We start from the raw sequence: 16316 nt of genomic DNA, 5'->3' as shown, positions 1-16316 counted from the left end.
GGGGGCCCTGATATGGGTAGGGGCTGATTTCTCAACAGAAAGACTACAAGCCAGAAGGGAATGGCAACAAATAATCCAAGTAATGAAAAGAAAGGGTCTACAACCTAGGCTGCTATACCCAGCAAGGCTCTCAATTAAAATAAAAGGGGAAATAAGGAGATTCCCAGATAAAAGAAGGCTAAAAGAATACACCTCTACCAAACCAGAACTACAAGATATGCTAACGGGACTGGTTTAAGAAGATGAAGGAAAAGAGTGAGAAAGAGAAAAACACTGGTAAAGAGAGGAAAAATGAATAGGTTTCTATCAGTAATAACTCTCGATGTAAATTGACTAAAGGCCCCAATCAAAAGACACCTGATAGAAAAATGGATAAGAAAACATGACCCACACATATGCTGCCTAAAAGAGACCCACCTCAGAGCAAGAGATCTACACAGATTGAAAGTAAAGGGATGGAAAAATATATTCCAAGCAAATGGGCAAGAGAAAAGGGCTGGGGTTGCCATACTTGTATCAACAAAGTAGATTTCAAAACAAAGGCCATACAAAGAGACCTAGAGGAGCACTTTATAATACTTAAAGGAAGAATATATCAAGAAGACATAAACATTGTAAATTTATATACGCCCAACATAGGAGCACCCAAATATATAAGGAAAATCTTGGATGATTTCAAAAAAGGTATAAACAGCAACACACTGATAGTAAGGTATTTCAACACCCCACTGTCAAAAATGGACAGATCTGCCAAGTAAAACATCAACAAGGATATTGTGGAGCAGAATGACACAGTGAATCAAGTAGAAATAACTAACATATATAGAACCTTATACCCCAAAGAAGACGTATATACATTCTTTTCAAATGCTAATGGAAATTTTTCAAAGATAGACCACATGATAGGAAACAATGCAAGCCTCAGCAAATTCAGGAAATTTGAAATAATACCAAACTTTTTCACAGACCCCAAGAGCTTGAAACTGGAAATCAACCTCAAAGAGAAACTTCAAAAACTTGCAAACTCATAGGGACTGAACAGTAGACTATTAAACAATGAATGGATCAATAATGAGATAAGAGGAGAAATCAAAAAGAGTTTCTGGAAACAAATGAAAGTGAACAGACAACAGTCTAGAACCTATGGGACACAGTACAGGCAGTCCTGAGAGGGAAGTTTATAGCAATACAGGCCTACCTAAAAAAAGATAGAAACATTTCAAATAAAGGACCTAACAGTACAACTTCAAGAACAGGAGAAACAACAACAAATAAATCCCAGAGCAAGTAGAAGGAAGGAAATAGTCAAGATTAGAGCAGAACTCTGTAACATAGAAGTGAAAAGAACAATTGAAAGGATCAACCAATCCAGAAGCTGGTTCTTTGAATAGATAAATAAAATTGAGAAGCCCTTAAGCAGACTCATCAAAAAAAAAAAAAAAAAAAGGGAGAAGACCCAACTTAATAATATCAGAAATGAAAGAGGAGAAATAACAACTGATACCACAGAAATGCAAAGGACTGTAAGAAACTACTATGAACCATTCTATGCCAGGAAATTTGAAAATCTTGATGAAATGGAAGAATTTCTAGAAAAGTATAATCTTCCAACACTGAAGGAGGAAGAAACAGAAAGCTTGGAGAGATTGATAACACCTGGGGAAATTGAAGAAGTAATCAAGAAACTCCCAGCACACAAAAGCCCTGGGCCGGACAGTTTCATAGGAGAATTGTACAAAACATTTAAAGAAGACCTAACCGCTGTCCTTCTCAGACTCTTCCAAAAAATCCAAGAGGAGGGAAGACTCCCAGACACTTTCTATGAGGCCAGCATCACCCTAATCCCCAAACCAGATAAAGACCCTACAAAGAAAGAAAACTATAGGCCAATTTTGCTGATGAACATAGATGCTATAATCCTCAACAAAATATTGGCAAACCACATCCAGCAACACCTTAAAAAGATTATCCACCATGATCAAGTAGGATTTATCCCAGGGAGGAAGGGATGGGTCAATATATGAAAGTTAATAAATATAATACATCACATAAATAAATGAAAGACAAAAACCAAATGATCATCTTGATAGACATAGAAAAAGCATTTGATAAGGTACAGCTCCCATTTATGTTCAAAACACTCAGAAAAATGGGAATAAATGGGGCATTCCTCAATGTAATAAAGGCCATATATGAAAAACTTACAGCCAACATCACACTCAACGGGCAAAAACTGAAAGCTTTCCCACTAACATCGGGAACACAACTAGGATGTCCACTTTCACCACTTCTTTTCAACATCCTTTTGGAAGTCCTAGCCACAGCGGTCTGAAAATAAAAAGAAATAAAAGGCATCCAAATAGGAAAAATGAAAGGAAAACTATCATTGTTTGCAGATGATATGATATTGTACACAGAACCCTGTAGACTCCACCAAAAAACTCCTCAACCTAAGACATGAATTTGGCAAACAAAAGGATACAAAGTCAATATTAAGAAATCAAAGGCATTTTTCTACACCAGCAATGAAATAGAAGAAGAAGAAATCAGAAAAAAAAAATACCATTCAATAAAACAACAAGAAAATTAAAGTACTTAGGAATAAATTTAACCAAGGAGGTAAACGACCTGTATGTAGGAAAGTATACAACACTGAAGAAAGAAATTAAGGAAGATGCAAATAAATGGAAGCATATACCATGTTCATGGATTGGAAGAATTAACATCATTAAAATGTTCATACTACCTAAAGCAATTTATAAATTCAACGCAATCCCTATTAAAATACCAATGACGTATTTCACATAAATAGAACAGACATTTCAAAAATTCATATGCAACCATAAATAACCCTGAATAGCCGCAGCAATTTTGAGAAAGAAAAACAAAGTAACGGATCACCATACCGACATCAAGCTATATTACAAAGCCACTATACTCAAAACAATCTGGTACTGGCACACGAACAGACCCATAGACCAGTGGAACAGAATATAAAGCCCAGAAATAAGTCCACATCTATATAGGCAACTAATGTTTGACAAAGAGGACAGAAGCATAAAATGAAGTAATAATAGCCTCTTCAACAAACTGTGTTGGGAGAGCTGGACGGCTACATGCAAAAAATTGAAATTGGATCATCAGCTGACACCATACACAAAAATAAACTCAAGATGGATAAAACACTTAAATATAAGTCGCAACACCATAAAAGTCCTAGAGGTGAACATTGTCAGGAAACTTTCAGATATCCCACGCAGTAATTTTTTCATCAATATGCCTCCTAAAGCCAGGCAGATAAAGGAAAGTATAAACACGTGAGACCTCATCAAAATAACAAACTTCTGCATGGCTAAAGAAAACATCAGCAAAATGAAAAGGGAGCCGACCGTATGGGAAAAGATATTTGCCAGTGATACATCATATAGAGGTTTGATCTCCCAAATATATAAAGAACTCACTCAACTCCACTCCAAGAAGATAAATGATCCAATCAAAACTTGGGCAAACGACCTGAGGAGACGCTTTTCCAAGGGATAGATACAGTTGGCTCAGAGAAATTTGAACGGATGCTCAGCATCACTATCAGAGAAATGCAGATCAAAACCCCAATGAGATACCATATCACACCAGTCAGAATGGCCATCATAAACAGATCAACAAAGAACAGGTGCTGGCGAGGCTGTGGAGAAAAGGGAACAGTAGTACAGTGTTGGTGGGAACACAGACTGGTGCAGTCATTGTGGAAAGCAGTGTGGAATTTCCTCAAAATCTGAAAATGGAACTGTCATTTGTTCCAGTGATTCCCCTGCTTGGACTATACCCTAAGAATCCCAAAACACCAATACAAAAGGACCTATGCACCTCACTGTTCATCGCAGCACAATTGACAATAGCCAATTGTTGAAAGCAACCTAAATGCCCATCAGTAGATGATTGGATCAAAAAGTAATGGTACATCTACACAATAGAATACTACGCAGCAGAAAGAAAAAAAGAACTACTAAACTTCGCGACTGCATGGATGGAACTGGAGAGCATTATGCTAAGCAAAATAAGCCAGGGGGCGAAAGACAAATACCGTATGATCTCAACTATGAGTGGAACCTAACCAACAATACAAAGATGCAAGGAAAATAAAACCAGCAACACCGAAAGAAAAAAAAAAACAATGACAAAAGGGAAGGAGGGAGGGGGGCTTGGGAAAAGGAAGGGAAGGGTAAAGTCAAGGAACATATAGCAAGGACTCATGGACAAAACCAAAGGGGAAGGATTGAGGGAGGGAGAGCGGGGAGGAGACAAAGGAAAGTCGTGGGGGTAAGGCGGAGACAAATTTTTTTTTTAATAAATTAATTATTAAAAAATAAAATAAATTCAAAAATAGAAAAATTGAGGCCAAGATTTTATAGAATAGAAATTATTAAAGTAGTTTTTAAGACTTTTAAATCTCTATATGCATAGTGAAGATAAATAAGAATGGGACCTAATAATTCCTTATAAGTGCTCTTTTAATATCTTTATATATTGATTATATGGTGATTAAATGGATATAATGATACCTCAGCTTTATTGGGATGGTCCCAATTTAAAATACATCATCCCATTATTCTTATAAAATGTGACAGAGTATATTCAGTTATAGAAAACACTCTCTCAGTCTTCTTTTTGAACCTAGAAATAGTACAAAATTCTTGATCAGACCTCATCATTTGTCATTTGTTTTGGATTGTTATATGAGGTGGGTGACCCCAAAAAACGAAATTATTTTCTGGAGGGTGGACCTCTTGTAGTAAAGTCTTCCCTGGCTAGGTAAGTGTTCTAGGAACACTTCCGTGTCGGTGTACAAGTTGGTGTTGTTGTGACAGTCTGTGGTAGGTTTTCAGTGAATTTTTTTTGAAGACTGAACGTGTTTGCCCATTTCATGAAGGGTGATTTACAAGTGTACCTGCCCACACCATGATCAGTGTTCAGCAGTTTTTGACCAAAAACAGCATAACTCCCATATACCTCGCCTACCTTATTCACCTGATCTTGCTTCAAGTAACTTTTTTTTTTTGTTTCCTGGATGAAAAAAGTCCTCAAAGGGGAACAATTGCTGATGTGGAAGAGGTGAAACAAAAAATGGCAGAAGAACTAGAAGCATCAAAATTGATAAGTTCAAAAACTGTTTTGAGCAGTGAAAAAATGCCTTGATAGGTGTATTTCATCAAATGGAGAGTATATTGAAGTGACTAAAGTTTATGAAGATTTTATTTATTTATTTTTAAAGAGGGTAAGGGAGGGGAAAAGAGAGGGAGAGAAACACCAACGTGTGATTGCCTATTGTATGCCCCCTACTGGGGACCTGGAACACAATTCAGGGCAACACTACTGGGGATGTGCCCTGACTGGAAATCAAACTGGCGACACTTTGATTCACAGACCAGCACTCAATCCACTGAGCCACACCAGCCAGGGCTGAAGTGACTGAAGTTTACACATGTAAGAATAAATACACAATTTTTTATAAATAACTTTATTTTGGGGGTCTCTCTTACGTGTGTGTGTGTGTGTGTGTGTGTGTATAATTAATTAATCTGTGGAACTTAAGGAAGGAAAGAACACAGGGGAATAAAAAGCCAAGAATTGGTAATACCAATGTTTGCTAGTCCTTCCCTCAAGCTCAGACAACTTCTACTGAGACTCCATCCCCCTGCTTGCTTATTTAGCTCCCTCCCATTTTGCCAAGATTTTCATGGCTAGATCTAGGATCTTATTTTTATGATAACGCATTTAACTTCAGACTACCAGTAGGGTTTTTTCTTATTTCCCCCTTAGCCCTTGTCATTTTAGTGTATCTATCAAAGATTTTTATAAGGCCCATAGGACCTGCACTGTGCTAGGTATTATGAGGGTTCAAGGAAAGAGGCTTCTTCCTGGTGGGAATATACAGTTGTGTGTCCTCCCACAACTCAGGGAATGGAGAGGTCAGTAAGGGTCTGAGTAGTCAGAGGAGGCTACATCAAGGAGGCTGAATTTTAGCTGGACATAGGAAGAGAGAGAAATGGCTTTTAGTTGAGGACAGAGAGACTGAAAGCAGGAGTGGACATAATTACATGTTAAAGTGTAAGTAGGAGCTTGATTTCCTCATGTGTAAAATGCAAATCATGATACATACTTAAAAATATGGCTGCATAGATTATGTGGTCTGGTTCAGAACTGGTAAATGCATGCTCATGTTGCATTTATTTCTCCAGAGCCCATGTCAGACATTGACGATCCTTCACAACATTCTACCAGTGAGGCCAGCCATAGGCCCAGAATCCTTTTAAATATAACTGTAGGAAGCTGGTACCAGAGTATTTAAACTCACATAAATTAGGTACTCAAAAAATCATATGTGTTATTATCCCGAAGACCCACAAAATGTCTGCTATAACTGAATGAAATCATAAGTCTTTTCCATGTTTAAGTTTATGTTTTACTTTTATTACACTTGACATTCAATATTGTATTAGTTTCATGTGTACAGCACACTGGTTAGACATTTGTATAACTTCTGAAATAATTCCCCTGATGACTCTAGTAACTCCCTAACACCATAAATAATTATTACAATATTGACTATATTTTCTATGTTGTGCTTTACATCCTTGTGACTATTTTGTAACTGCCAATTTATACATTTTCACCTCTTCACCTTTTGCACTCAGGCCCCCAACACCCCTCCCATCTGGCAGCCATCAGTTTTTTTTTTCTCTGTATCTATGAGTTTGTTTCTGTTTTGTTTGTTTGTTTATTTTCTTCTATAGATTACACATATAAGCGAAATTATATGTCATTTATCTTTTTCTCTTTGACTTATTTCACTTAGTATAGTACTCTCTAGGTCCATCCATGAAATAGAACTACCATATGAACTAGGAATCTTACTTCTAGGTAGTTATCTGAAGAAATCTAAAACATAAATTTGTGTGTTTATTGCAGCGTTTTTTACAATAGCTAAGATATGCAAGCAAACTACGTGTCCATTGATAGATGATTGGATAAAGAACATGTGCTACATGCGAGGTCTGTTTGGAAAAAGTCCAACCATTGTTAAAATAATGGGAATAGTTTGTGCAACATCAATGTAACCTGGAAGACAAGGAAAGTGGACTGGAATGCAAATGTGTGAACAATGACGACTTCACTGCACTAGTTGGTGGTGGCAGTAGATGCCATTCAGTGAACATGTGTACTGTGTGTCTCTTGCATTCAAAATGACTGAGTGAGTCGAGCAATGAACCTGAATCAAATTTTGCATTCCTCTGCAGAGAGTATTCGGATGATTCAGAAAGCCACAACTATGGGCAACTGGTGATTGTCAGCTTCATCACAATATGACTGCTCATGCATCACGTCTCGTGCAGAGTTTTTTGGTGAAACATCAAATCGTCCAGGTGACCCAGCCCCTCTACAGCCCAGATGTGGTGCCCTGCAACGTCTGGCTTCTCCCAAAACTAAAATCACCTTTGAAAGGGAAGAGATTCCAGACCATTGAAGAGATTCAGGAAAATATGACAGGGCAGCTGATGGTGATTGGGAGAACTGTGTGAGGTCCCAAAGTGCCTACTTGAAAGAGGACTAAGATGTCATTGTGAAATGTTGCTTGTATCTTGTATCTTCTTTAATAAATGTCTCTATTTTTCATATTATATGGCTGAATACCTTCTGGACAGACCTTGCATATACAATGGAATATTACTTGGCCAATGAAATATTACCACTTGTTTTTTTCTATTCTTATTGAATATAAATGAAAACTTGTGTATTTGCAGTGTGTCAGAGTCCTACCATATCTTCAGCACTTGCAGGTTTGAACTTAGATATAGACCCAACCCTGCTACAAAGGTTATCTGCCATATATTGTAGCATCTCTTGAGAGCTGTAAGTAGCAGAACACTTGATCTTCAGAAGTCAACAAACCTTCCGAACATGGCTAATTTCACTGAAATCTTAATTTCACCACCTATGTATAATATTGGTACCTCTGAATCAAGCTAGCAAGTACAGCAATGAGGCAATGGAGTCTACCTTTAGGGTTTTCCTTGACTCCATGCGATGCTATTTGTTCATCCCTAATAATATGATGCTGACCCAGTGGATAGTGTTCTTGCCCTCCATCCAGTATCCAGATTCTTTCCTTTCTATAAAAACTTAACCATTCCTTCTAGGTCTTTTCCTTTGCTGGACTGAGAGGCAATGATGGTGTGAATGGGTCATGTACTGCTAGGACAATGTTATCAGTCATGATTATGGCTGGTGACTGAGCAGAATCATCCAGACATGTTCTGTGGCTGCCAGCAGAGACAACAGGCAAAAGAGACAAGGTAGGTGAAAGAGCAGAATGAGAAACAGGTCCTCAGGAAGAATTTTAAATAAGTCCACGGAACAGTAAGTTTGCTGAAGCAAGTGTGGACACTTAAAAGAGTTACAGGGAATACTTGTAGAGAGTGTTCATAGCACATTTATCTTTATAAACAGTTAGGCCATGGGTCCAGCTGAGCTGGAAGTAAAGTTGAAGCTTAAAGAAAGGTATGAGGTCTGAGTCATAGACATGGCCAAATTAATATAACCTGGGATGTTCTATCTCTGATAATGGATATATGGGTGTAGTTTTTCTACCTCATTCACAGGCAGAGCAGAGTAAAGCAAAAGCAGTGTATAATTCCCAGCAGGCACTGCAGTCCTCAGAGGAGGGTCAGCTCAATTGCTACACTCTTTTTTGCCCCCAAGCCAGCTACACTTCAGATGTCTGAGCCAGGCCTACCCTATCCCAGTGTTTAGAGGTGAGCATGCGGCTTTAATCAGAGCCTTGACAGGAAGAAATCCACATATTATGTACTTCAGGGGCACTTTAGGAGTCAAATATTTTCTTCTTTCCAAAATTTGGATAGTGCTGAAGTGAAAAGGGCTTTTTAAGAGTGCAGCCAGCTCTCCATATCTGCAGGTTTTGCAACCACATATTCAATAAAGTGTGTATGAAAATATTTTTTTTTAAATCTTAGGCATTTCTAAAAAGAAAGACTAGATTTGCCATGTGTTAGACAAATGGAGTGACATGTAGGCATACCCTGCTGTCGCCTATATGTAAATATAGGTTCTACACAAATACTACACCTTTTTATATGAGACTTGGACATCTGTGGATATTGGTATCCTTAGTAGGTCCTAGGACCCATCCCCCATGGATACTGAGGAGCAAACTGTACTTAAACTAGTGTTTAGAGTGTTGTCAGGGAAACTGCATCAGTATCATCTGCAGATTTTAATTAAAATACAGATTATTTGGTCTAATTTCAAGCACATTGAATCACACTGTCTAGTGGGAGGCCCAAGAATCTGCATGTTAAACTCCTTAGGGATTCTGATATACCCTGAAATTTGAGAAAATGGACAAATGTTGGAACTCTGTGTAGTAAGTCACCCAGTATTCCCAATGCAAAATCTAAAGACCTCTTACCACAGAAACATTTGGGGTGCCCATAAAAATTCAGATTATTCAGTCTCCTACTACACCCCTTAATCTAAATTTCTTATTTGTGGTAAAATTTGAGAAACACAGTCTCTTCATTGTACAGATCCAGATACTGACCCAGAGAGAGAAATGACTTGTCCAAGGCTGTCAGTCTAGATGTTAGCAGAGCTAGGGTCAAGTTCAAATGGTGCCCTGAGGGTTGTCTTAGTTTAGCTTCTGTGGCCATAGCATTCCTTAGGAGGTCTGGCTCTCAAGAGTAAGAATGAAACTGCTCTAGGTAATTGTATGAACCTAAGTCAAAGCTTCCTCTCCAATGAGTTATGCAGAACAGCTTGAACATAAAGCAGTGCAAGGTCACAAAGCTCTCTTATAAGCAGCAGGGTACTGCAGGCCCTTCTCCAAATGGGATCCTAGTGGACTCCAGGGTGAATTGGTCTTATATCAGAGTAACTGTTAATCTGCCTTAGGGTGAAAATGAACACAAACACCAAAATTTCCTGCAATAGTTTAATAAAACTATTTTTGTGAGGTTGTTTTTTGTAGTCGAAACCTATACTAATTAAGTAAATGCTTAAATGTGCAATTTTTTGTCAGACCTGTTTCAAGCTAACTAGTCTGATCCCCCAAGTTTATGCATTTGAGGTTCCAGCTCTTTCTCCACTTTATCTCCCGAAGTCTGTAGTCTGGAACTCCTCCAGAGTAGCAGGCTGAGTCTCACACAGGATCTTCTGGGATAATCCAATAGAAGGCCATTGACCTCTAAAAGGAGAGTAATTTTCAATGATCAAGATTTTTTTTGAGAGATTAAGCAGTTGCCATTGACAACGGTTCCATTGTACGGTTTGCATTTGGGCTAACACTGATAATTTTAGTGAGTGTTTAACCAGTGCTACATGATTAGGAAAATTAAATGCTCTGCCATCTTGAATACATTATTCTGTAAAGAAACAGGATACCTCTATAGAGATCCTGAAACTTCTGAGAGTGGAAGGAAAGGGCTGAAGGCAGGGACAGAGAGGAAAAATTATCATCACACCTTTGCAACAACAACAAAAAACTCTTTGGTAGAAGTCCACAATCCCTTATCTTCTATCCTGAATTCAAAATGTTCTGTAAAATGAAAGCTATTTTTTTCATTAATTCAGTGCCGAAACTCATTTGGCAGCAAAATTTGAGCTGAATTGAGTCTTTATTTCTTTTAGTATAAATATTCAGCTGTTTTCATAAAAAATGTTAATGACTTAATTATGAGATGCTTTCTCAGACACCACTGAGAGTGTTATGTAAGAAATAGTACATACTCTGTGTTACCTTTCAAAAAACAAAAACAAAAAATATATATAAATTCTAAAAAACAGACTGTGCACTAGAATAATGATAGCTAACATTTATGGACCACTTGCCATCTGCATGAAACTATGCTAATCTCTTTTCATCTCATTTAAGCCTCAGATCATAATAGAGCAGATATTGAAATCATCATCATTTTAAAGTTGGGAAGTCGATTCTCAAAGAGATTAAATCGTTTACCCAGAGTCACACAGCATTTGGTCAGGCCAAGATTTAGATACAAGTCAGTCTGACTCTAAAACCTATATAGAAGAGACTACAATCTGTCCTATGTTATTTGAGGGACAACCTGCTATCTTTAAATATGTGCCCTCTCCATCTCCACTTCTCTGCAATGCTAATAATATAGCTTTATTCCTTGAGGCTTTTCTGCATGGTTTTTCTCACAGGGACCACCAGCATCAGAAATCTACTGGGCAGATTGTTAAAGATTCCTGGCATTCACCCCAGACCTACTGAATCAGAGTTGCTAGGGATCAAAATCAAATTTATTCTTACACACATTACAGTTTGAGGAAAAACTGAATACCTTTAGAAAGGCCAATCATTAATGCTCATTATCTAATTTATATCTTGGTTTACCAGTTGGTTGGATTGGCAGAAATAAACTAATGGATGGGCACCTGGAAAATGGAAGATGTCTAAAAAGTACATTAGAAACTTTAGAAGGGTGATACATGGAAAGGAAGAAAGAAAGGAAGATTAATTTGGCAACATGAGATAAGGGTAAAGCCTCATCATTGGCATTGCTCAGCTGCATTTGAACAATCTTGGAAACAAATGTCTCATTTTTTGGATCATTGACAACACTTACCTATTATCTCATATAAACAACAGACTTATGAGGTGGAAAAGATAGTAAATCTCATTAGATAAAATAGGAAGTTGAGACCCAAATGAGTTCTTCAAAGTCATCTGATTGGTGCTAATATTTGGGTAAATTTCTGTCCCCCAATCTTAAATGATTTGATTCTTCCAATACTTTCTTTCCTAGGTCTAGAGAAGAAGAGCCATCAGATAAAACCTACGGAATCAAGCCTTAAATTCAATTATGCAGTTTTTGCCCACCAATGGCCAATTTAAATGCATTTAAATGCTATTTTACCCAAGGAAAAGGCAATGAGAGGAATTACACAGCAGAATAGTGCACCTGATATACTATATGTTTAGGGTTTGGTATTTTTTAACTTTACTTTTTTATTGTTGCTCAATAACAGTTGTCCCCATTTTCCCCCCTTTACTTTCCCCTACACAACCCACCCCAACCATCCACATTCAATCCTCCACCCCCTTGTCTTACCTTTATTTTTATATTTATTGTTCACACTATTACTGATGTCCTCATTTTTCCTCTTTTCTCACCTCCACCCTGGACTTCCCACTCTCTTCCATCAGGTCATCAACACACTGTTACCTGTTTTTGTGGGTTGTGCTCTTTCTTTGGCTAATCTCTTCTTTTTCCATCCAGTAACCCTCTGCCCACTCCTCTGATAGCTGACAGTCTGTTCCATGAGGTTTGTTTTTAACGTTTATTGGTTGCTTTATTTGTGGTATCAATGCAGGAAGACTGCAGAACATTTTAATTTTTATACTTTTAAGAAATTCTGTCCTTTTTTCCTAGGTTCTCAACCTCACTTCTTCATTTTACCTGTGATGTCTTAATCATCTCCATAGAAACCAAATGTGACCTCAGAGAGGAACTGGAAAGCCAGAAAAAAGTGAATTTCCTACCACCACAGCAATCAGATCCCCACAGCAATGAAGGTTAAAATTAGGGCACTGAGGGTCAAATCCAACCAGTGTTTATTACAACTTGAGGTAAGTGCTCTCTAAAGCAGCTCTTCTCAAACTTTAGTGCATATTTGAATCAACTGGGGAATCTTGTCAAAGTGGAATACTGATTCAGTTAAATATGGAGTGGGACCTGAGAGTCTACGTATCTACCAACCTCCCTGGAGAATCCAATTCTACTGGTTCCCATAGTACATTTTCAGTAGAAAGGGGCATCCCCATGCCCAAGTATTGCATTTAAATGAGTATATCTGTGTTCCTGAAGGAAGTGTTTTGGATAACAGTCCTGATAAGCATCCTAGTTCAAATATTAACTGGTTGGGTTACCTTGGGCAGATAGTTTTACCTCTCTGGGCCTCTATTTTCCCATCTTTGAAATTATAAATGTGGTATGGATAATCTCTAAGATCACTATTGATTAAAAAGTTCTTTGACTCTTTGATGAAAATAATACTTTAATAATTAACTTTGAAATTAAAAAAAATAAATAAAATCAATCTGCATTTAAGAGAGAGAGAGAGAGAGAGAGAGAGAGAGAGAGAGAGAGAGAGATGAAACTCTTATCTTTTGCAACAACATGGATGGAACTGGAGAATATTATGCTAAGTTAAATAAGCCAGTTGATGAAAGACAAATATGATATGATCTCACCTATAAGTGAACTCTATTCAACAAAATAAACTAACGAATAAAATAAACCACAGACACAGAAACAGGGACCAGATGTAAAGTGACCAGAGGGGATGGAGAAAGAGGACAATGGTGGCAAGAAGGAGAAAGGACTAGACAAAGAACATGTATGAATGACCAATGGACATGGACAACAGAGTGGGAATTGACTCTTGGAGTTGGGGGAGTGGGTGGGATGGGTGGAGAGGGGTAATGGGATAAAAATTGAGACAACTGTAATAGAATAAACATGATTTATAATTTAAATAAATAAATAAATAAAATATAAAAAAAATAATGATAATACTTTAGAACCAAAGGCTTGGTCTGAGTACAAATTGCCTCTATATTATAAGGCAGGGGATTGGGGAGAGAAATCTACTGTGACTTTTATATTTATCATCTTAATTCAAAATCCTGTATGTGTCCTAGGTAATTTATTTCTTCTGAATGTGTAGTACATTGGCATTCTCCATAAAAAAAATGGCAGCATTCACTAGTGGACAATAATTTTTTACATCTCTCTAACTCAGCCCTCAGCATTATCCCCTTGTAACTTCATACCTAACAGCTTTGGCTACTTGCTCATGACACTGTCTCTTTGATCACAGATCAAACCTACTGTCTGACCATTGGTCTCCAAGACTGGTACCCAATTCTACTTAGTTCCAGAAAATATAATGCAGGAGCACACAGAATCATTACCTACTTTGCAGGTAGAACATTCCTCTCTTGGGGCAGAGAATCAGATTCTGCAGCCACATGTGCATCATCTGACCAAGGAGAGCACTACTCAGAGAACAAATCATGCCTGCCTTTGCCATCCCAATGATGCCTTTTCCCTGCTCACTTAAGAATTTCTTCCAGTTTCATGGTGACTCTGACAGTCTTTCAGTGTTTCTTACTCAGGTCACTATTTCAAAACTCTCAAGATCCTCAATCTTGTACATGATCCCCAAGTGAAGTTTTTTTTCGTTTTTGACTAACTATCTCAGCAGATGGGAAGTTGTAGGGTGATATCTAGGTCTGACCAGAGTGCTCTGTTGAAGCAATAAGAAAACTGTTCTTGAATTATAGTGATCATTTGGTGAGTCAAAAACTACCAGGAAATGAACCCTCTGGTGAATTCTAAGGTTGACAAAGGGGACAACTCCTCTCAACAGATTGCTATTACTTTCTAGCTTCTTGCTCAAAGTCTGTGCTGCAATAAAACCAATCAGAATGATCACTTCCAAGAGGGAGAAGCTGACCCCATTCAGAATGAAGTGAGTGTTGCAGATATGATGAACAACTTTCCAAATCTGATCACTCAGTGTATTCAGTTGGACAAGAAACATAGTGACAGGTCAAAGGTCTTGCAGTAAGAGGCTCCACTCCCAGTGTTGCCTTCCTTGATCCATCACCAAACCTTCTCCATCACCACATGTCTATCATTCAAGGAAGAGCTTATACAGCTTCAAGGACGCCAGCCTCCTCTCGCCCCAGCCAAAGAAGCTCACCAGCAAGAAACTCAGTTGTGCCTCTACTGCAGCCAGGTTGGTCCCTTCACAAGAGATTGCTTTGTCAAATGATCTCAAGCTCCAGCAAAGATAAATAACCCAGCTCATCAATAAAAGGAGCCGGGAGGGTTACTTTATGAATTATATGTTTATCATCTACAGGCTTACTGATTTATATGCTACTCTGACATTAAAAATATAGGTGAGGAACTGTGATACTATTTTACACAGTCAGGAACTCATGTGCTTCTGAAAATCTGAATAACCAGATCTTGTTTATTTGGTGACCCATCAACAAACCTAACCCAACAATGAATTCGCAGGCACTCCCTGCAGTCAGGACTAATTACCCCAGAATACTTAAACCCTGCAGGCAAAACTCTACCCAGTCTTTGCCAATGAAAACAACCCTGGCAGTGCATTGGGAACCCCATCCCCACCAATGAGATTTGGGTTGAATTTATTGTCCCAGGTCTTTGGTGCCTATTATTGGGCCCATGACTTTTATCATTATTTCCTGTTGGTTTAGGACTCTTGATTGATGTCCTAATTGTATTTTCATATTTTACCAATACTTTCCCACTAGAAACTGGCTCCTGTTTCACTTGTTGACTAGAGTCCAGCTTCAACACAAACCAACTTTCATGGAGACATAGCTCTGCCACCATTTCATACCCTTATGTATTCTATTGCCATTTAAAGACTTCTGCTTGTCCACCATACTGGATCTCTTGGCTTTTGACAAAAAAGACAGTATGGCTTTTAAACACTGTCTGAAACTGTCAGTCCAGTTATTTGAGGGCAAGCTTTTCAGGCAGGTACATATTTTTGTACAAGCCTTACCAATTCCAGCTTACCTTTCTTTCTCTTTGCCAACAACCTACTTTAGGTTTCTGCATGCCTTATACTAGGATAATGACTTCTGACAAGTATTTAGTGACAGTTGTGGAAGGTATCTCATCATAAGAACTGTGTCTGCAGAATGTCTTTGTTGCTTTAAACAGGCACCTCCACTAAAGACTGAGGGTCAGGCCCTGCAGTAGTTTTTGACTCTAGAGACTTCCGTGTGGTCACCATCTAGGATCCCTGTCCATTGATGTTAAGCTCTACTGTTATGAACCACCTCTGGGAACCCTTGTCTCATTGAGAATTTTGAAGAACAATTAATGGCAAGCAACTTTCTGAACCATTTCATCTGAAAAATCCTGGGGCATATATATCAATACCATTTGTAGATAAAACTCAAGAAGTGGGGATTGGATTGCATGTGTCATGCTCTTGGCATACATCAGCTCTGTGTATGGATTCCTAATGCTTCTGAACAAAAGCAGTGTTATGCTTGAAAGGCAAAAATCCCTAAAATGTTAGAAATATCCAGTGATGACAAGTGATTCCTGGTAATTACCAGTCCTCTGTTCCCTGCTTTTCGGTACTCATATATGCCCCCATAATGGCCTATCAGAACATTAAGTGCAATTGTACTTTGGCCTGATCCTGGAGAATTATGC

At 38.1% G+C, this 16316-nt stretch overlaps 1 protein-coding gene across 1 annotated transcript; it reads left to right on the top strand.

The window, feature by feature from the left end:
• Positions 1 to 13989: 13989 nt before the first annotated feature.
• Positions 13990 to 14922, top strand: RTL4 (retrotransposon Gag like 4). Its single transcript, XM_054580415.1, is given in 3 exon segments — positions 13990 to 14108; positions 14110 to 14219; positions 14222 to 14922. Coding segments are annotated over 3 exon segments (930 nt in total).
• The last annotated feature ends 1394 nt before the right edge of the window (positions 14923 to 16316 follow it).

The sequence above is a fragment of the Pteronotus mesoamericanus genome, unplaced genomic scaffold, assembly GCF_021234165.1.
Source record: "Pteronotus mesoamericanus isolate MK-2021 breed Mesoamerican mustached bat unplaced genomic scaffold, CSHL_Meso_final contig_58, whole genome shotgun sequence".
Lineage (NCBI taxonomy): Eukaryota > Metazoa > Chordata > Mammalia > Chiroptera > Mormoopidae > Pteronotus > Pteronotus mesoamericanus.
The sequence above is the reverse complement of the archived record's forward strand: the minus strand, read 5'-3'. Positions and strand labels throughout refer to the sequence as shown.